At 44.4% G+C, this 21,710-nt stretch overlaps 1 protein-coding gene across 5 annotated transcripts in view; it reads right to left on the bottom strand.

Annotated features, from left to right (window-relative positions):
• Nucleotides 1-21,710, bottom strand: part of LOC144989042 (NLR family CARD domain-containing protein 3-like) — a 107,165-nt gene that overhangs the window by 7,813 nt on the left and 77,642 nt on the right. For 4 of the 5 annotated variants that reach the window (XM_078940798.1, XM_078940805.1, XM_078940802.1 and 1 more), the window contains exons 5-9: nt 11,798-11,902; nt 11,142-11,261; nt 10,651-10,706; nt 8,790-10,563; nt 7,172-7,345 (exon numbers count right to left, since the gene is read on the bottom strand). In XM_078940798.1, coding sequence (XP_078796924.1) covers nt 7,172-7,345; nt 8,790-10,563; nt 10,651-10,706; nt 11,142-11,261; nt 11,798-11,902 — 2,229 coding nt within the window. The other variant, XM_078940815.1, reaches the window with a different exon arrangement.

Here is a 21,710-nt window from a genome sequence, read left to right as displayed (position 1 = left end):
ACCTTTAGTTTAAAACAAAGTAAAGCACAGAAGTCCAAACCGTAGAACATTCAAACCGTTTCAGAGCTTTTCTCACACACAGTCCAGTTTAGTCCCGGTACCGGCACCTTAAAGCCAAGAAAAAGCCTTGCAGGCCTGTTGTTGCTCTTGGAAAACATGGAGTTTTTTGCAATAATCCAGTCAGATCCAGAGAGAACAGAAAGACCACGACTCCGCTTCCATGTGACCAGCGTGATGCACGTTACACCACAGCCTCCACTCCGACTCCCATCCAGAAAACTGCTATTCACCCACAGTTCCTCCACTCACCAATCCCAGCTCATGTTCTGATCCAAATGTCTCTACAAACACACTGGAAGCTGTCTCTCTGGAGGGAAAAGTCACCATGTTCTCTGTCTCCAACTTCCTGTCTTTAAATAGACTTTATTAACAAATATTGAAAATACCAAACAACACTCCACACTAAGTGCAAAAGACAACATCTTCACATTTGCCAGGGAAATGAACAAACATGTCAAAAAGCTATAATAATAACAATATAGAACAGTTTAAAAAATAAAACTAAAAGAATAAAGACAAAAGAGACCAAAAGAAGTAAGAGAGTTTTCTATGGAGTCCTAAACTGTTCATAATTAAATAAATAAATATGACCTTTTGCAATCAACCAATAAATCTCTCATAAATATATAAAAGGATCATGAAATATTGAAAAACCTGCACACAGATTTTAAAAATTTAAAAGATTTTTTAAATTATATTGTAATATTAAATATATTTCATTTTGCTTTAAAAACCTGTTCATTATTTTAAAACAGCATTTTAAAATATTCAATTTTTATCTTGTTGAATATTGTTATAACTATGGCTTTTTTCATAAACTCAGATTTCTAAATCAATATTTTCCACTGTTCTAACAGCTTTTTTGTTAGTGCAGTATTTAATACTATTTACATACAGAATCATTTCTTTCTGAAAAACATGAAAAACAATTTTTTGATAGCATTTTTACATTTATGAATGAAATATTTAGCCATAATTATTATTGATTTGACTACATAAATATTCTCTGCATTAAATCTACCTTGTGTAAAATATCCATAAATAATATGTTCATAGAATAATTTCTAGTCACATGGATGGTTGTCATAAAATGAGTCAAATCTTTCCAAAATGTTGGAGTGAAAGAGCAAAGAGGCACAGTTTCTGGTGAGGAAGGACAAAATGAACAGTTTATGTCCAGATCTTTTTCAATTTGGTAAAAAAGTGTTTTTCTGGGTAAAATGTATGAAGACTTCTGAGAGAAATGTCTTTAATTTTCTTGGTGATTAAATACTTTTGGGGCAGGAACCAAACCTATCCTTATAAGTTTCCATGTGCAACACTGCCACATACCAGTGTATCCTTAGATGATAAAAGGGGGAAAAGATTAGATATATTAATTTAGGATATGTACACTTCTGCTCTAAAAGTTTAAAACAGCCCTTTTATCTTTAGCTACAGGAGAAGGAAAGGTTACGTTTGTTATGCGTTGGTCATGCACAAAACAGCTCTTATCTCATATAATAATATATCTCAGATTTTGCAAAATGCAATTTGCTTTTTTTTTCTCTTCTGCATTTCCTGCTTCTGCTCAGTGGACAAACACACCACCCTCCTCTTCCTCAGCGCGTTCACAGATGCAGCAGGTCAATGATCAGGCTGTGGTTAATACACTTAACAAATATATTTGTATTTTCAAGATTATTCTATAATCAAACATTTCAAGAAAAAAGTATCATTAACAATATCCGTGATATTAGACCCGTAAATATTCAGAGGAAAAAATATTAAATATATAAATATTTAAATGACGATTTATCGTATTTCGGGCAGATACTTGCCGCAGTGTTTTACAGGTAAATACCCTAGGGCGGTTCAGTCAATTAACTCACCTGCTCAGCGTCCTATTTAAGCCCAGGTGCGCAGTTGTTCATTCTCTTTCTTACCTTCAGCGCGCATTCTTCGCCGGTCTCCGAGCCCGCGGGTCTCCGTCTCTTTCGGCGTCTTGCTGTGTTCCCCCGTCCTTCAGATGGATGATCCCCATTTTTCTGATGTTGGGTTTTCGTTTCGCCGCGTCTGCTCTCCTTTTGCGGCGATAAGCGGGCGGCTGACGGCGCACAGCGCGTTCGTTTCGCCGCGGTCGCGTGCATCTGCAGGGGGTGTGCCTTCCGCGATGTTCAGGATGTCCGTGGCCCCCGATCAGGAGCAGTTCGGGTCTTCTCGTCTGCCGTGGTCGCCGAATTTCTACGGTGAGCGGCATGCGGTTCTTTTCCCGTGTAGTTTTCTAAGGCTGCGTTCTTGCTTCCTGTTTACTTCGGTGACGTCACGCCCCTAAGGACCCTGGGAATTCTAGTTTTGTATCCTGGTCCTTCTGGTGCACTTCTGATTCCTTTTTTGCTGCGTGGTTCTGCGTCGTCCGGTTATTGTGGTTGTGAAGGCTGGTGGTCCTCGTTTGGACAGGTTTCTCATGCTGGCTGAATTCTTTGTGGATTTTAGCATTTTTTCTGTTGCTGTTTTGTTCTTTGGGAGCTGAGTGTGAATCTTGACTATCTTTTATTCGATGTTGGCTTTATTATTATGGCGGTTCTTCTTTTTATTTTCTTCGTTGTTGTAGCTGCTGATTAGTCAGAATGTGAATCAGTCTCTCTTGGACTCGTCTCTGCTCTGTGGACATTTTCCCTATGATTGGTCTCTCTTATGCAGCATCTATGGCTCATTTTATTCACTCAGTGAGCGTTGTTCATTGCCCCCGCACCTTCTGCATCTGGTTCTGCTCCGCCTGTTTTTTCCCCGCTCTGTGTACCCCAGTGGGTCCTGCCCTGGCTTCAGGGACTTGCGTTGGCCGCATTAGTGAGTGTGTCGGTCTCGTCCCGGCCTTGTTTTCTCGGCTGGACAGTTAATTTGTAATTCTCTCTCTAGTTTGGTTGGAAGTTTGTGGGGGCTATGTGATGGATTCTTCCGGGGCATCGTTTTCAAAGCCGCCACTGAGGGTGGCCCCTAGGAAGTGTTCAGGTTGACGTGACTTGATCTGGACCTGTTAGCGCCTCGCAGTTCATCTTCTGGGCATCAGTGGCCTGGTTCCCCATGCGCCTTCAGGATTGGTATATATTTTCTTCAGCTGCCCCTGCTGTCTCCACGATTTTCCTCCGAATGCGATATAAGGCTGAGGATGACTGTTATCGCTGATGTTCTCACTGTTCTGCCTCTATGCCTCTCAGTGGCGTCTCTTGGCCTTCAGTTGGCGCTCGACATGTTTGTCGGTTTACCTTTCAGCTGTCGTGGCAGTCCTCATAATATCGACTTTATTATCAGAAGCCCGGTACTGGATATTTGTAGGCGATGGGTGCCCTTCATTTTGCGAGTTATTGATGATTTCTTGGTGGCCAACTTTCCTCTGTATCCCTGGTCTTTTGAATCTCTGTGGAAAAAACTTTATTTTCAAATCTGGGTTTCCACGTTGTCTATACTGGATGGTCCTCCACCCGTCCGGATTTATTTTTCTTCTATGGATTTGGGTGGTTCATTGATGCTTGTCTTTCCCCATTATTTCATCTCTAGCTTTTGTCGTTTATGTGGTTTATTCAATTTTTGGTTGAATATGATTTGTCAATGATTGGGCCACCTGACATTTGCTGGGGATTTGGTCATCCGTTCATCTTGTGTTCTGGGTAATTCGATCCTGGGCCCCGTGTTCCTGTTCTGGATTTTCGTGTTTTGTGTTTGATCTTTCCCTCTCTATGCTTGGAGTGGTTTTGTGATGACTGTCGTGTCTTCAGGCTTCCCCACCTTGTTCTTATGTGGCTGCTCCTTCTGGTTTGGGGGAAAAAGATTTAAGAAGAGTGGTTTGTGTTGTCCGGCCGCCAGAATCCACAGCTCTGATGGTTTTTAAGGGGTCTTCCGGTTATTTCATCCTTGGAGATTATATTAAAGCTGTTTCAATAGTGAATGATAGTATTGTCATCGGTTGACTTGGTTAATTTTTAAATAACACCTTGAGCAATTTCTACCCTGACCATAGGAAATATATCACTTGCGCTCTCAAGCTTAGTTCAAGAGTTAAATCTTGTGTCCACAAGTCAGTCTTCTATCTGCCTTGCTTAAGCAGATGACACTCTGCTAGATGCATCCCCATTTAGAGGCTTGTTATACTCCGCCTCTAAATGCTTAAGGTTCAGTCTAGCAAAAATACTATCAAAACCTATGATCCTTCATGGATCTCAAGTTCTCTTTTGCAGTATCCAGACGCCCCTGGCTAATTAAAATTTCAGTAGTCTGTACTTTGTTGTCCACCAATTTGAGAACCACTAATATCAAATCCAGCCGAGCTGTAATCCTTTGCTACGTGGGATGTTGACCTTCCTCATCTACCAATCTCCTTGGCTACTCTTCCCATCACCTGCTCCTCGATGGCCTCCTGAAGGTCCGTCCCTCTGAAACTGTCAAAGGTTACTTTTCTTATCATTGGAGTATAAAAAATTTGGTGTTAAGATTTCGTGCAGGTTATATATTTCACCATCATTTCACTGTTGGAATTTGTAATTATGCGATAAATCCATAATGGGTCTTTACCTTAACTATCTACTAAATTTCACTTTCTCAGATTTGTTCTTTAAAAGCACTGTTATTTCATTTATGTCAATCATTTTGAAACTGATCAGTTTCTGGGTTATTTGTATATTCCTGTCAAGACTAATACTGCTTTGTTTTTATCTATGCATCGCATCCTGAGCCTGCAAACCCCTACACCCCGATCAGCTTCTCCGTTTCCAGGAAATGATGTCACCCATGCATTCCTTGATCTGGTGCTGCAACGATGATTGCTAAACGTACCTATTGCTGCACTGAAAGTGACGGGGCGGTGGACCTCCTCTGCATTCCAATGACACTTCTGACTGAATTAATCAATGTCAACAGCAGAATTAATGTAAATTCTTCGATTATAGATGTTAAAAGAAAATTATAGCCAGGTGGAAGCCTCAAAATTTAGGTTGTACTAAGTTGTATCATAGTATGCACGGAGCTCGAATTTGGTTTCTTAAGCTCATTTGTTTTTAGTATGCCAATGAAGCATAGTAATTATGGGCGTTGAACTCGTTCTTAATATTCGGATGGAACTTCAATTAAATGATGTTCCTTGAGCGCTTATAATTGGTATGCCAAATGGAGAAAATTATGGCTATTAAGCTCGTTCGTTGTACTGTCGTTGGAAGCTTCGAAATAATGGATGTTACTTAAGCGCGTGTATATATAGTTGCCAAAACGGAAGAAGTTAATGGCCATCAAGCTTGTTCTTAGTTTTATAGAAGTTTGAATAATGGCTGTTAAGCATGTCATAATACGCCATCGGAAGCTTTGGATTGGATGTTAAGTTAGTGTATCATACGGGTTGTTTGGCAGTTTAAATTATAGTTCTGCACAGCGTTTTGCGGAAGTGAGCTTGCGTTCTAAGATCAGGTATGAGTAATTTTATGTTGGCTCCCCTTTTATTTATTTCCCTCTCTCTTTCAGATAGTATGTTCCTCTAGTGGTTTCCACAAACGGGAGCGACCCAACGGTCAATGGGGCCGGGTCACACATAGCAGATCCACTAGTTAGCATGTTCCCTTCGTGGCGCTGTACTCGAACGTGGGGGCCCAACGGTCAATGGTGCCGGGTCACACATAGCAAATCCACTAGATAGCATGTTCCCTTCGTGGCGCTGTACTCGAACGGGGGCGGTCCAACGGTCAATGGTGCCGGGTCACACATAGCAGATCCACTAGTTAGCATGTTCCCTTCGTGACGCTGTACTCGAACGGAGGCGGCCCAAACGGTCAATGGTGCCGGGTCACACATAGCAGATCCAACAGATAGCATGTTCCCTTCGTGGCGCTGTACTCAAACGGGGGCGGCCCAACGGTCAATGGTGCCGGGTCACACATAGTCATACTGGTAAATGAAATGAAAATGGAATGCTGCCGAAAACACACCCCATTTTATTACACACCGAGTATACATTCACATTTTTCTTCTTTTGGATGATTTTAGTGTTGGGGGTTTTGTTATCCGAAAGTTTTATGGAAATTTCTCATGGAATTGAACGGAGCTTTATGCCAAACGAAAAGATGTGAATGCCAACTTAAAGAATGTGGAAAATTAAGTATGTCAAATAAATATTTCTTACTGCAAGAGTTGTCTGACTGAAATATAAATAAAATTAATAAATATTCAGATGTTCCCAGTAAATGAAGTTCTGACCAAAGATCAGTTTTTACAATGTTCTGTATCAGTGACAATGACAAATGAATATCATCTATTGATCTAAATGTAAATGTTAAATATAAATGTGAACGATAAATGTTTAATTCAAACATTAAAGTCCAGTTTCTGACTCCCAGACAGAGGAACACCCTCAGAAGGAGTCTAGTTAAACATTGGAGAGAACAGAAGACTGAGAGATGATCTCTGACAGAAGTGCTGCTGTGGGTCAGCGTGCTGACGCTAAACTACTTTATTTATCAAATATTGTTAATCTTATAACTTCAACCTGAACCTGGTAGACTCTGGTCCTTGAAAATATTGTCTGACATTAAGCTGATATGCAGCTACAGATCTGCCTCTGCAGGTTTACTCAATTCTTTCATTTCTGCACCAAAACTCTCCTTTCTCCGATTTTCCTCTCTTTTGTGTGTGTGTGTGTGTGTGTGTTTTTTTAATTTTTTTAAATTTTTTTTTTATGTGTGTGTGTGTGTGTGTTTGTGTGTGTGTGTGTGTGTGTGCGCGCGCCTGCCTGCCTGCCAGCGATCGTTCACATGCTCTGCTGTGTCTGATTTGAACTTTGACCTCGGTCAGCTTTCAGGTAGGTTAGATCAGGGTGACTAGTCTGTCATTAGTTTGAGTTCTTGTTTGTTTTCTGACTCTTTAAACTCAGAAATCTTTCAAATGTTTCAACAGCTGAACCTTTTGTTGCCATGGAAACATCTTTGTTCTACAGAAAATCTTAGTAACTGTTTTCTTCCCCTGCAGACTCTTCAAAGAATCAAAGATCTTCAATTTGTGGAAAATCCAGAAAATCTTTGAATCCAAACCTTTCAGCTTCAGTGAAGAACTACAAATGTAGAAATGAACCAACCAGCAGCTTCAATGTTCTGACCTCAGAGTCTGCAGTCTGCAGTTTGGACTCTCCAGTCCAGAACACAGAACCTCCATGAATGAACCCTTCAGGCTGTTGTAGTACAGGTCCAGTTCTGTCAGGTGGGACGGGTTGGACTTTAGAGCTGAGGCCACAATTTCACAGTGAGTCTCTGAGAGTTCACATCCTGAAAGTCTGTGAAGAGAAAGAAAGACAGAAACAGGTGATCTATGATGAATTCAGGCTGTGATGAAGTTCCAGTTGGACATTTCTCTCTTCATCAGAGCTTCATCTTCATCATGAACCAGTCTTCCTCATCAGTCTCTCTCAGATCTTTCTTTCATCTGCAGCTGGAGGAGAGAAGGTGGAGCTCCATGGAGCTTCATGCTGCCCTCAGTCTGTCAGTGATCTGAGGTCTGAACCCCAAAGTTACCAGTAGAACATCTGGATCACAGAGACTGACAGCTGTCACTCTGACCATGATGATGATGATTAAATGTTGACAGTTTTTAAATGTGGGTTATGATTCAGTTTTCTGAGAGTTTTCTGTTTCCATTTCCAAAATGATATCTTCATGTTTCAGCTCTGAAGCTGGAAACAACAACAGTTCATCTTCCTGTTCTGTTGCAGAACTTTGATCCAGTTTCCTCCTCAGGTCCACGTCTCCCATCATGAACAGAACCACAGCAGCACCAACTTTCAGGCAGAACTTTCCAGAAGCTCTTCTTGGTAGAAAGAGGCTAAAGTGACTGTTTCTATGCAGGAACCAGAACCTGTGTAAGTTTACAAGTTAGCTGTGATGTTAAGCTTTATTATGCAGAGTCAGAGTCAGAGTCCTCCTTGAAGATGGAAGACGTCTGTCGAAACTGAATGTCAGATACAGGAAAGTGAAAAAACACAACCGTGTCTGAAATAGAAGAACCTAAGAAATCAAGTTTCTGCTTCAGTTTCTTCTTTTAGTCAAACTGTTTCATTCACAGATCAATGATTTGTCTAGAAAGAAGAAGATGAACAGAAGAAAGAGCATTGTAGAAATGTGCTTCTAGAATGACTGACATTGTAGAAATGTGCTTCTAGAATGACTGACATTGTAGAAATGTGCTTCTAGAATAACTGACATTGTAGAAATGTGCTTCTAGAATAACTGACATTGTAGAAATGTGCTTCTAGAATGACTGACATTGTAGAAATGTGCTTCTAGAATGACTGACATAGTAGAAATGTGCTTCTAGAATGACTGACATTGTGGAAATGTGCTTCTAGAATGACTGACATTGTAGAAATGTGCTTCTAGAATGACTGACATTGTAGAAATGTGCTTCTAGAATGACTGACATTGTAGAAATGTGCTTCTAGAATGACTGACATTGTAGAAATGTGCTTCTAGAATGACTGACATTGTGGAAATGAAGACATCCTTTTATTCTGGACCGTTTGCTTTGTGTTCAAACATTTCAAAAGTTTATGGATTGGATTTCATTTGGACAAATATGATCCTTCTTTGTTCTTTAGCTAAAAGATCATTTGAGTGTTAAAACCAAACGGATTTTCTGATTCTAATCATTTTCAAACCTTTCATTCTTTGTAAATCAATCTGAACACTGATCTGATTTATCATCACAATCACTTCTGGACTCACCTGAACTTTCTGCAGTTCCTCACAGCTGGGATCATTCTCCGTTTACCCTCAGATGATGTGTTGTACTGGTACAGGTTCAGCTCATCCAGAACCTCCTCTGACATCTGCAGAGTGTAGGCCAGAGCTGAGCAGTGGATCTCTGAGAGTTCCTTCTTTGATTTGTTCTCTGACTTCAGGAACTCTTGGATCTCCTGATGAACTGAGAGGTCCTTCATCTCCATCAGACAGTGATAGATGTTGATGCTTCTGTCAGGAGAAACTCCTTCATTGTTGATCTTCTTCAGGTTGTTGATGGCTCTCTGGATGGTTTCTGGATTCTTCTCTGTCTGGCCCAGCAGGCCTCCTAAGAGTCTCTGGTTGGACTCCACAGAGAGACCATGAAGGAAGCGAACCAGCAGGTCCAGGTGTCCAGTTTGACTCTGCAGGGATTTCTCCATGACTCTACTCAGAAACTCATCCAGGGATGGGTTCTCCATGTTGTTCTTCAGGAAGTCCCTAATGACCTTTCCCTTCCTGTTGGAGTAACAGTGGAACATGTAGACTGCAGCCAGAAACTCCTGAACACTCAGATGAAAAAAGCTGTAGACCGGTTTCTGGAAGATCTCACACTCTCTTCTGAAGATCTCAGTACAAACTCCAGAGTACACTGAGGCCTCTGTGACATCCAGACCACACTGCTGCAGGTCTTCTTGGTAGAACATGATGTTTCCTTTCTCCAGATGTTCAAATGCCAGCCTCCCCAGCTTCAGAAGAACTTCCCTGTCTGGACTAGTCTGATGTTCCTGCTGGTACTTGTTCTTCTTCCTCTTTGTCTGGACCATCAGGAAGTGGGAGTACATGTCAGTCAGGGTGGTGGGCAGCTCTCCTCTCTGCTCTGTGGTCAGCAGGTTCTCCAGAACCACAGCAGTGATCCAGCAGAAGACTGGAACTTCACACATGATGTAGAGGGACATGGAGCCCTTGATGTGGGAGATGATTCTGCTGGACAGCTCTCCATCTGGGAACCTCCTCCTGAAGTACTCCTCCTTCTGAGCATCATTGAAGCCTCGGACTTCTGTCAGTCTGTCCACACATGAAGGAGGGATCTGATTGGCTGCTGCAGGTCTGGAAGTGATCCAGACCAGAGCTGAGGGCAGCAGACGTCCCTGGATGAGGTTAGTGAGCAGCACGTTGACTGAGGACTTGTGTGTGACATCAGACACCAGCGGACTGTTGTTGAAGTCCAGAGAAAGTCTGCTTTCATCCAGACCATCAAAGATGAAGAGAAGTTTGCAGACAGACAGCTGTTCTGCTGGGATCTTCTGGAGTGTTGGATGGAACAGCTGGATCAGAGTGAGAAGACTGTGCTGCTCATCTCTGATCAAGTTCATCTCCCTGAAGGACAGAGGAACCACAGCACTGATGTCTTGGTTCTCCAAGCCCTCGGCCCAGTCCAGAGTGAACTTCTGGACTGAGAAGCTTTTTCCAGCTCCAGCAACTCCGCTGGTCAGAACCACTCTGATGGATCTGTGTTGGTCAGGGAGGACTTTGAAGATGTCTGGGTTCTTGATTGCAGTGTCATGGAGCTGGTTGGTCTTGGTGGTGGTCTCCAGCTGCATCACCTCATGTTGGGTGTGAGCCTCTGGTCTCAGTCCCTCTGTGATGTAGAGCTCAGTGTAGACCCTGTTGAGGAGCGTTTCTCTTCCTGCTTCTTCAGTTCCTTCAGCCACATGTTGACTTCTGCTCCTCAGACTGATCTGATGTTCTCCAAACATCTCCTGCAGACCAACATCTGCTGACAGAGCAGAGCAGAAAGCTCCTTCATGAGTGTTCCACATGTTTCCAGAAGAATCCATCAGCAGATGATCAGGCTCTGACTCACCAGCTCTGGCTCTTTCTGCAGACTGGGGTCCGCTCCTCTTCTTCTCTCTGTGGACACTAAGGAGAAACGTTAGTGAACAACAATCAAAGCAGTCAGTGGGAAGTTCCAGACTGACTCTGATCATGGAGCAGATCCTCTCTGATCTTCAGACTCAGATATTGGGATCCAGACTGTGCTGAATGTGAGCAAATGTGTTTCCAGGTGAAACCAGAGCAGATCTAGTCCATCTGAAGGTCTAAATGATGCCTTAGCTGTGTTTGGAGCTCATGTCTGGACTGAGCTCAGAGAAAAGTTCAGCTGTTTGCTTCATCCTCACAGACTGAGCTTTGTGTCCTCCAGAGTTGTCCAACTCTTTTCTTTCCTCTCAGACCTAAAGCGCTCACAGCAGATGGTTGACCTTCCTGGATGGATCAGCTGATGTTCTTGATGAGAACATTGTTGTTCCTGCTGAGAGCTGAACTCTGCTTTGTTCACTAGAAACTGCTTCTTACTGTGAGTCTGAAGGTCCTGGTTCAGTTCTGAAGTCTGGAGGATCACCTTTGGACCGGTCACTCTTCATGGAGCCACAGCTGGAGGCTGCAGACTGGACTCTCTGTGTGACCTGTTGACCTCTGCAAACACCAAAGCATCAGAGTGTTGGAGGATCTGCTTCTTCATGAACAGCTGATGGACTTTGACATGAACACAGACTGAGTTGTTTAGTCTGGAATAACATGACATGTTTGGATCAACAGTTTCCAGCTTTCAGCATTTTCTGTCAGTCAATCCAGACTTTTTTCTAGAAAAGCTGATTCCAATTCTCCATGTAGAAATGGAGAAATTCTGAGAGCAGAAAGTCCAACTAGAACAATGTGATGTTTGGAAAGCATGAAAATCGGAATCCTAGGAGTCTGCAGTGATTCTTCTCATTAGACTGGAGCTGCTGTCAGTCAGAGTCAGCAGTCAACATGTTTTCTTCTCCAACATCTCTGATGTCTCTCAGAGACTCTCAGAAGACTCAACTGAAAAGATCTCATCACACACATGATGCTCCAAGTGAGTCTGATCAGAGAGATCCAGAACTGAACCAGACCTCAAGTCCTTCATCTGAAAACTGTTGATCATCTGAACTAGAATCCAGCCTCCAAAAACTCTGACAAACACTCACTGGTCCACTGCTGGATGGATGTCCTTGAAGTCTGGATTAAAATCCTTTGACCAGTCACTCCTGTTGGACCCCCAGCTGGATCCAGATCCAAGTCTCTGTTGAATCCTGATGGAGAAAAAAAACATTTGTTTTATTCCAAACTAATGTCTTCTGTTCTGGAGGTTCATCAGATTGTCTTCCATGTTGAACTATTGAACTTACATCATGAACAGTGTAATACCTTTAGTTACGTTGTCAAAAGAAGCATTCCTCAGGGCTCCAGACTGTGACTAATTGGTCGCATTTTGCAACCAAAATTTGAGAGTGTGCGACTGAATTATACATCCAGTCGCACATGTGCGACCAGTAGATTTGCCTCCCCCACCCTCCGTATTTTTTATACATTAAACGAGGAAGTGGCACGTCAATGATCAATGAAATAATCAATGAGACGCGAGCGCACACACACACACACACACAGGCAGACACACACACTCGCGCACATACTGATGAAACGCGAGCACACTCTCGCGTGATGCCCGTCTGTGAGTGCGTGTGAGAAGAATAAGTCTCTGTAAGTGGCTAAAATATGTGGAGGGGGCGGGGCCAAGAGATATTCGCGCACGCGTAAACATTTGTGGGAAGGAAACGGAGACAAATATTATCACAACCTGATATGTGAGTCTGAGCTATGAGCAAGTGACCCCAAGGCCCCCAAGATGATATTTTGCGGCCCCCACCTTAATATGAAAATTTAATGTTACTGCAGCCCGCCAGTTTGTATGAATGACAGTTTTTCATTGTCGTGCACGGAGCTGACCAACCAATCACAGTGGGGTAAATGACTGTTGGGGGCGGGACAATGACGGGGCTTGAAAGCAGGAAACCTGACAGCCCCCTCCCCGGACCACATGAAGGAGTTCCTTACTTTCCTTTAGAACGTATCTATTCGCTCATAATTTTCTAAATACATGCAGTCCATGCTAAACTTTTCTCTGGGTCTCACAGAACCGGAGGAAGGTTTAGGGTTTGGTTACGGCGGCGCATCAAACGGTTTATGCACGGCTGTTACGGCAGCTCACCGCTCCCGCGGGAGTCGGGTCAGCTGAGGAGAATAAATGTCCCTCACCTACATGCGTGACAGCTAACGGGGCTTGAACATTAAACACGCTCGAGCAAAAACAACATTAGTTTTAGACACACTGAAAATACGTGGGGAAAATGCAAAGATAGACGTGTTTAAGATGAACCGGCCATCTCACCTCTCCCCCTGTGAGATGAATACGAATCTGCAGCAAGACTGAAGGACAACAGGAAGTTGGAGTTGTCCTTAACATTCAATTTAGTTTTAATATTCTTCTCCCCCTTAGTGTGATCTTTGTTATTATATATTTATTTTATGATTATTATAATGTTTTGTAATGCATGTAGCCTTTTTTAATGAATTGGTATTTTAAATTATTTTAATTAATCACTCAACTACAAAAACCATCAGGACACATGTCCCATAATGCATTGTTTGTCTGTAGGGCGGCTTTCAGTCAGTTCAGTTTCCAGCTGTGTCCGGGTAGGTTTGCCCCTTGCTCCCACCCCTTTCTCGCGATATTTTTGTGATGATTGACAGTTGATGTTGGAGCAAAAACAAAAATATATGTCACACACCAGGGGCCTGTTTCAGAAAGGAGGTTCAACCAACTCTGAGGTTGAACTTGAACTCTGAGTTGGTCAATCGAGAGATTAACAACTCTGAGTTTTCTGTTTCAGAGAAGCTGATCGGAGTTAGGTCAATCAACTCTGAGTGGACTGATTCGGAGGTGAGCGTGCGCACCGCGACTATAAGAAGCCATTATCAATGGAGCGCAGATATCACGAGTCACCATGGCAACCGTGAAAAAAAGAGGTCTGCATATTTTTCTCCAGCTGAACTTGACGTGCTGCTGCAGAGTTACAGTGAATATGAGCACATATTCCAGAAGAAAAGCAACACCGCTGCATCTGCAAAACAGAGACAGTTAGCGTGGAAAACATAGCTGCTCAATTTAATGCGTAAGTTTGCATTTAAGTCATTGTTATAAAATATTGGCTGTAATAACTTTTTAAATAGCGTAAGGTGTGAAATAAAAAATGGCGATATTTAGGTGTACTTTTGAAGTGTTATTCCTGGTGTAATTGCATGAAATGCTGCATAGTGTACAGAACCAATCTGGGGGAAAAATGCATTTAACGTTGGTAATATTTAGAGGACTTTTTTGTTAACCTTCCCCTCTAGCAAACGTTGGTCAGTTTAATATTAATACATGCAATTGTGTTTTTAAAAGTGAACTTTTGTCTACTGTTGAACCTTTCGCTGCGCGAAGACTTCTCCTTTCTTTTCTCTCGTCTTTCCGACCGTGGTCAGAAGCGCAGGGGAGATTTCCTCCAGGGCCGAAGGGAATTCTCCTTCGGGGTTCACTTCCCTGTTAAGTATTGAATGTAAACTATTTCACTCTCACTCTTTCTACTCCATTTCCCATGAGTCACTTCTGTTCCCATGAGTCATTGTTGTGGTATCTCTGTGTCGAGGGTTGATGACATCACTCGCTAAATGAATGAGCTCTGATGTACGAGAGAGACGAATTAGTTCCGTGCTCAATGGTTAATAAATATGCCTAGAGGAGGCTAAAGTTGATCCTGTCCCGGAGTCTTCTTCGTCTATCCACTACGCGGATGAAAGATCGGAGCTGCGCTCAACAGGTTATGGGCCCAGAGAGCAACGGACGCAAGTGAGTTTGAACAGAAGAAAAAGGCGCAAAGAATAACGCGAAGCTTCTGCTACTTGTGAACCAGCTCGTAGACGAAACGAAGTTGTTGTCGGGACAGTCTACATGTGACGTATTACGCATCACGGAATAAAGTTGCTGACAGTTGAAGGAAAGAAAAAGAACAATTGAAAGAGCGACGTGAACTATGGCGGGCAGATCAATGACGGGAATCATGGCGGCACCGCAGCTTTTCTTCGACGGATCCGAAGATAAGTATGATCTGTGGGAAATAAGATTTCTGGGTCACCTACACAGCCTAAAGCTTAAAGAGACTATTTTACGAGCACCTGTTGGCGCCAACGCGGAACAACTTGCGGCAGATGGCAGAAAGAACGCTGAATGCTACGCTGAACTTATAAGGCTGGTAGATGACAAAAGGCTGTCTTTGATACGACATGAAGCAGCGGATGATGGCAGAAAAGCCCTTGGGATTTTAAAAGAACATTATTCTGGAAAAAGCAAGCCACGAATAATAAATATGTACACATCTTTAACCAAGCTACGCATGACGGAAAAAGATAGTGTAACAGACTATATAATGAGAGCAGAGAACATCATTGCAGCATTAAGAGATGCAGGTGAAACGATGAGCGACGGACTAATCATAGCCATGATACTAGCAGGACTGCCAGATTCATTCAAGCCCCTAGCCATTCATGTGACACAAAATGAAGATTCAATCACATTTACAGACTTTAAAAGAAGACTGAGAGTCTATGAGGAGTCAGAGAAAATGAGCAGAACAGAAGCTGACAACGTGATGAAAATGCATGTGAAACAGAGACAAAGCACTCACAAAACTCAAGCCACGTACAAGAAAGATGAAAGTACCACTGTGATATGCTACAAGTGTGGAATTAAAGGGCACAAGGCAAGAGACTGCTTTAGAAAAGTCTGGTGTAATTTTTGCAAAAGCAATACACACCAAGAGTCCATGTGCAAGAAAAAGGGGAGACGAGATGAAGCCAGAAAAGTTGCTGTTGAACAAGAAAGCAATCAAGATCACTTCTTCAAAGCAAAGTACAACATGCAAGAAAGCATCCCGAACAACGTGAAGATGAAAGGCATCATGGTGGAAGCAGGAGCCACATCCCACATTGTAAACGACTTCAAGAAATCTGAAAGCTTCGACGACTCGTTTCAGGCTGAGACTCATTCAGTGGAGTAAGCAGATGGAACCAAGTGCAGTGGAATGGCGGAAGGAAGAGGGACAGCAATGATCTACATACTAGACAACGCTGGAAATCAACACAGAGCCCAACTACGAAATGCACTCTTTATGCCATCATATCCACATGACATCTTTTCGGTGGCAAGGGCAGCCAATGGAGGAGCAACAATCACCTTCAAAAGAGGGGAGAGCACCATGGTCACCAAAGATGGTAGCAGGTGTCACCCGCTTCGGCTGCGGGGTCTGGGGTGGGGTGGGGTGGGGGGCTTGTCGGCCCTGTCCTGTGGGGGGGCGTTCTGGGGGGGGAGGGGGGGCCCATTATTAGTACGGGTCGGGGGGCCTAGCGGGTCGGGGTTTCCGCTGAGGCAATCAGTGGTTGCCTCGGCCGGTTGGCCTCCTCGGTCCCGTCGAGGCCTGACCAGAGCTCTTCTAGGGCCGGCGTCTGGGGGTGGGGGCCTGGGCTTGCTCCGGGGGGGGGCGACGCTTTCTGGCTCCTCTCTCTCTGTGTGGGGTGGGTGGTGCCGGGCCTGGGGTGTCGGCGCCTCCGGGGGTGGGCCCCTGGGCTGGGTGGCCCTGGTCCCTTTGCTGGGGGTGGGCTGGGGGACGGCTGTTTGACCACCGGGGGACAGTCTACCAGCTGTCCCCAACTTACCCCCTTCCTTATATAACCTCATATTAGGGTGAGGGGGTGGGGGGTCTAGCCTGCGATGCGCCTTGGGGGGGGGGCTACTTGGGAGTGGCCCCCCTCCTATGGTTGCCGTATGGAGTGGGCCCCCCCTCTTTCGGTTTTATTTGCACCTTAGACATGTAGGGTCCTTGGTAGGGGGGGTGCTTGGACATCACTGCAAGCAAGCAGCAGATGTCCTCCTGGCACCCTACCCGCCAATTTTAACCGCACCTTAGACATTTAGGGCCCCTTGGTGTGGAGGGTGAGGGGACATCACTGTGAGTAATCAGGAGATGTCCCCTTAGTGCCCTACTCGCCAATTTTAACTGCACCCCCCTTAGTACACCCCCCCTTCCCCCTTCAATATATACATTCAAACATAAACACACACACATGCACACAAACACCCTCTCAAACACCAATACACGCACACACATTTTACAAGGAAGGTGGGACCTGGGTCCATCTGTCCCCTACCCCTTCCCTGGTGGGGGGTGCGGGCCCCTTGGCGATGGCGGCCGTGTCCCTTGGGTGCCGGCTCCCTGGGCCCGGCGGTGCTCTCTCCGCACGGTGGGGGGGTTCATATTACACCTGAGCCGGGGGTGTTCGTGTCCCTGGGGGGTGGGTCCTGGTCCTTGCCCCTGGGCGCTGGGCCCCGCCAAACTTCCAACATGGCCGAGCCTGGTCGGGCCATATTTATAACATCCCTTGTGGGCCGCCCTTTTTTCCCCGGGGTTCCCCCCTCCTGGGCGGGGGCGGTGGGCCCCTGCCTTTCTCCTACCTGGACCAACCGTGGGCCGGTTGGGTGGCTGCCTGGAGTGCGGAGCGGGTCTCCCTTGGGGGGTCCTGGCTCGTACCTGGGGTCGGGGCGGGGGGATGCCCGGAACTCCTGGGTGGTGGTGGGGTGCTCGTCTGGGGCTGTGGGCGTCCCTCTCCGGTGGGGCCCTGCGTTGGGCTCTTCCGGCGCGGCGGGGGGCTGCTTTCCTGGCTGGGCTGGGGCGGCGCTCTCTTTCCCTCTGCGCCTCCCTGCTCTCTGGCTCTGGGGGCCTCGCGGCGGTCCTGCTGGCCCTGGCCTGGGTGGCGGTCTTGGTCGCCCGGGGGGCGGTTGTTCCCTGCCTGTTCCCGTGTGGCGTTGGGGGAATTCCGGCTGCCGCTGCTGCTGCGGCGGGGGTATGGGTGTGGGGGTGGCTGGGCGCTCCTCCTCCTTCTTTTCACATTCCACCATCCATTTTAGAAGAACATATACACTCACCTGAGCACAGGTGTTAGCTCACCTTTGCACTAATAGTTTGCATGATTGAATGAATGAAAGATTTCACACTAGTTGGTTTAAAGGCATAGGTATGCGTTCGTGAACACTATCTGTTTTGTGTGCATGTTGACATGTGGACATTTTTGCGGCTAGGTGTGTTGATAATATTTGAGTGTGTGTGAACAGGCCCCGCCCTTTTTGTACTACATTTGAACCGTACCGTAACGATAAACAACCAGTAAACCTGTCTGCTCTATGCTGCTTCATGGTCTTACCCTTCTTCCCCTCCTATTATCACCCTCCTACCCCCCCCTCTCTCTAACGTCCCTCTCTCTTCTTCCCCTCTTTCCTTTTCCGTCCGGTCCAACACCAAAGATTTTCAAACATGATTGAAATTAATAAAGTTTGGCCTCAATTACAAAAGGGGTTTATTCAGACATACCTTTGGTTTGTCTGAAGATGAATAACCCCTCTTGTTAAAATAAAATATGTCCAACACAAGAGGCCCTCAGCTCTCATCTGTTTGCCTAGCTGTTGGACAGGACAAGTTAAAAAGAAAAAAAAAAAAAAAAGAAAAAAAAAAAGATGGTAGCAGGTTTGATATCCATGAAAATGGAAACTTGCACTACTTACCGACTGTTGAAGTAAGTCCTGATGATCAGTTTAAAGTGTGTCATGACATTCAAACCTGGCATGAGATCTTGGGTCATTGTAACTATGATGATGTACGGAAGTTACAAGGTGTTGTAAAAGGTATGGAAATCAAAGGGAGTTTAGGAAAACCAGATCAGCTGTGTGAAGTGTGTACACAAGGGAAATGTACAGAAACCAGGAACAGAGAGCCAGATGCAAAGGCCAAGCAACCTTTAGAATTAGTCCATACTGATTTAACTGGTCCAATGCACACACCAAGCATGGAAGGACACAAATATACGCAATCTTTTACTGACGACTATTCAGGCACCATATTTGTATATTTTCTCAAGTCGAAGAGCGACACAGTGACAGCTACTGAAAGATTTTTAGCCGATGTTGCACCTTACGGAGAAGTTAAGTGCAGTCGTTCAGATAACGGCACCGAGTTTACCAGCAGAGATTTCCAAACTCTGTTAACCAAGAACAGAATCAGACATGAAACATCTGCACCCTACTCACCTCACCAGAATGGAACAGCAGAAAGAGGTTGGAGAACACTATTTGACATGAGTAGATGTTTACTGATAGAGAACAAACTACCGGATAAGTTGTGGAACTATGCGATACAGACATCAACTTATGTAAAAAACAGGTGCTACAACAGACGCACAAAGAAAACAGCATATGAACTGTTTACAGGCAAGGAACCAAACGTATCCAAACTACAAAAATTTGGATCTGAATGTTTAGCTTACAAACAAGAAAAGAGAAAACTCGATTCAAAATGTGAACCAGGCATTTTCGTCGGATATGACAAAAACAGTCCAGCTCTTCTTGTGTATTATCCGGAAACAGAAAAGATTCAGAAACACAGGTTAGTGAAATTCACTACAAAAACTACCAGAGAAAAAGAAACTCAGGCACCAGAGAAGTACACAGAACATGATGTTGGATACATACATCCTCAGGTTCCTGAAAATGATAACGATGGAGATACAGAAAACAAACCAAGTCGGGATGATGTTTCTGAAGCTTTACCTCAACAGAGTCAACGTGCACAACCAGGTGAAATCAGTGAGACTGTAGGCAGAAGGAACCCACCCAGAATCAGAAAGAAACCGGTTCATCTACAGGTTTTTGAGACTGATAAGACAGTGGACAAAATGCAGGTATGCATAGACTCCTGGTGTAGAGCAGTTTGTGACATTCCCCAAAACTTCAGAGAGGCAGTGACATCCAAAAACTCAAAACAGTGGAAAAACGCAATGGATGAAGAGATGCGATCACTCACTGAGAACGACACTTTTAAACTCACTCACTTACCAACAGGCAAACAGACAGTGGGGGGTAGATGGGTATATGCGCGTAAAAGAAACATTGATGGATCAGAAAAATACAAAGCAAGATTTGTTGCAAAAGGTTACAGCCAGAGACCAGAAATTGATTATGAAGAGACATTCTCTCCAACAGCAGACATGACGAGTGTTAGAGTACTTATGCAGAAAGCGGCACAGGAAAAACTCATTCTTCATCAGATGGACGTCAAAACAGCCTATTTACACGCACCCATAGACTGTGAAATATATATGGAACAGCCAGACGGTTATGAGAATAAGTCGGAGACTGGTGAAAAACTTGTGTGTATGTTGCAAAAATCTCTTTATGGTTTCAAACAATCAGGGAGAAACTGGAATGCAATGTTACATGCATGTTTAACCGAGAATGGATTTGAACAAAATTCAGCCGATAACTGTGTGTATTCAAAACAGAAAAAGGATGAAAAGGTAATTCTTCTAATATGGGTTGATGATCTAATTTTGGCAGCAAACGAAGAGAGTGTTCTGGAAAGTGTGAAAAAGATGCTAACTGAGAGGTTTAAGATGAAGGACATGGGAAGGCTGAAACATTTCCTAGGAATAGATTTTGAGCAGACAGACAGTGAAGTCAAAATGTCACAGGAAATGTATGTCAATAAACTACTGGAAAGGTTTGAAATGAAAGACTGTAAACCAAGAGAAACCCCATGTGAGTCAAAACTTGTATTTTCAGAAAATGCTGAAAAAATGAAGGATGCAAGAAAATACAGAGAAGCAGTGGGAAGCTTAATATACTTATCCACTTGTACTAGACCTGATCTTAGTTTTGTGGTCAGTAAGCTATACCAGCATTTTTCTGAGCCAACAGAACAACACTGGAACACAGTGAAACACGTGTTCAGATACCTTAAAGATACAGCAAAACATGGATTGTGTTTCAAACAATATGCAGAAATTTTAGGATTGAAGGCATACAGTGATGCAGATTGGGCGTCAGATACCGCAGACAGACGCAGCACATCTGGTTACTGCATCAGCCTTGGTCATGGAAGCTCTTTCATCTCATGGAAGACCAGAAAACAACCTACAGTGGCATTATCCACCTGTGAAGCTGAATATATGGCTTTAGCATCAGCCATACAGGAATGCATTTACTTGGAGCATTTGCTAAATGGTATAGATAAATATCAGTACTTCTTTCTCTTTCGGCTTTTCCCATCAGGGGTCGCCACAGCGAATCATCCTTTTCCACCTCACTCTATCATGGACATCTTCTGCCCTAACATTAGCCAACTTCATGTCCTCTGTTAAGACATCCATGTATCTCCTCTTTGGCCGTCCTCTTGCCCTCCTGCCAGGCAGCTCCATCTCCAACATCCTTCTACCAATATATCCACTATCCCTCCTCTGAACATGTCCAAACCATCTCAGTCTGGCTTCTCTGACTTTGTCGCTAACACAGGCAACATGAGCCGTCCCTCTGATGTACTCGTTCCTTATCCTGTCTAACCTGGTCACTCCTAAGGAGAACCTCAACATCTTCATCTCCGCTACCTCCATCTCAGCCTCTTGTCTCTGTCTCACTGCTACCGTCTCTAACCCATAGAGCAGAGCTGGTCTCACCACTGTCTTGTACACCTTTCCTTTGAGTCTTGCTGGCACTCTTCTGTCACACAACACTCCTGACACTTTCCTCCAACCGCTCCAACCTGCCTGCACTCGCCTCTTCACCTCTTTTCCACACTCCCCATCACACTGAACTGTTGACCCCAAGTACTTAAACTCCTGCACCTTCTTCACCTCAGCCCCCTGTAACCTAACGCTTCTACCTTGATCCCTCTCGTTCAGACACATGTATTCTGTCTTACTACGACTGACCTTCATGCCTCTTCTTTCCAGAGCAAACCTCCACCTCTCTAGCTGTTCCTCCACCTGCTCTCTACTCTCACTGCAAATTACAATGTCATCCGCAAACATCATTGTCCAGGGAGATTCCTGTCTTACCTCATCTGTCAGCCTGTCCATCAGCATAGCAAACAAAAAAGGACTCAAAGCTGATCCTTGGTGTAGTCCCACCTCCACCTTGAACTC

The sequence above is a fragment of the Oryzias latipes genome, chromosome 2, assembly GCF_053564925.1.
Source record: "Oryzias latipes strain Hd-rR chromosome 2, Olatipes_Hd-rR_3.1".
NCBI lineage: Eukaryota > Metazoa > Chordata > Actinopteri > Beloniformes > Adrianichthyidae > Oryzias > Oryzias latipes.
Note: the sequence above shows the minus strand (reverse complement) of the source record. Positions and strands in the feature narration are given on the sequence as shown.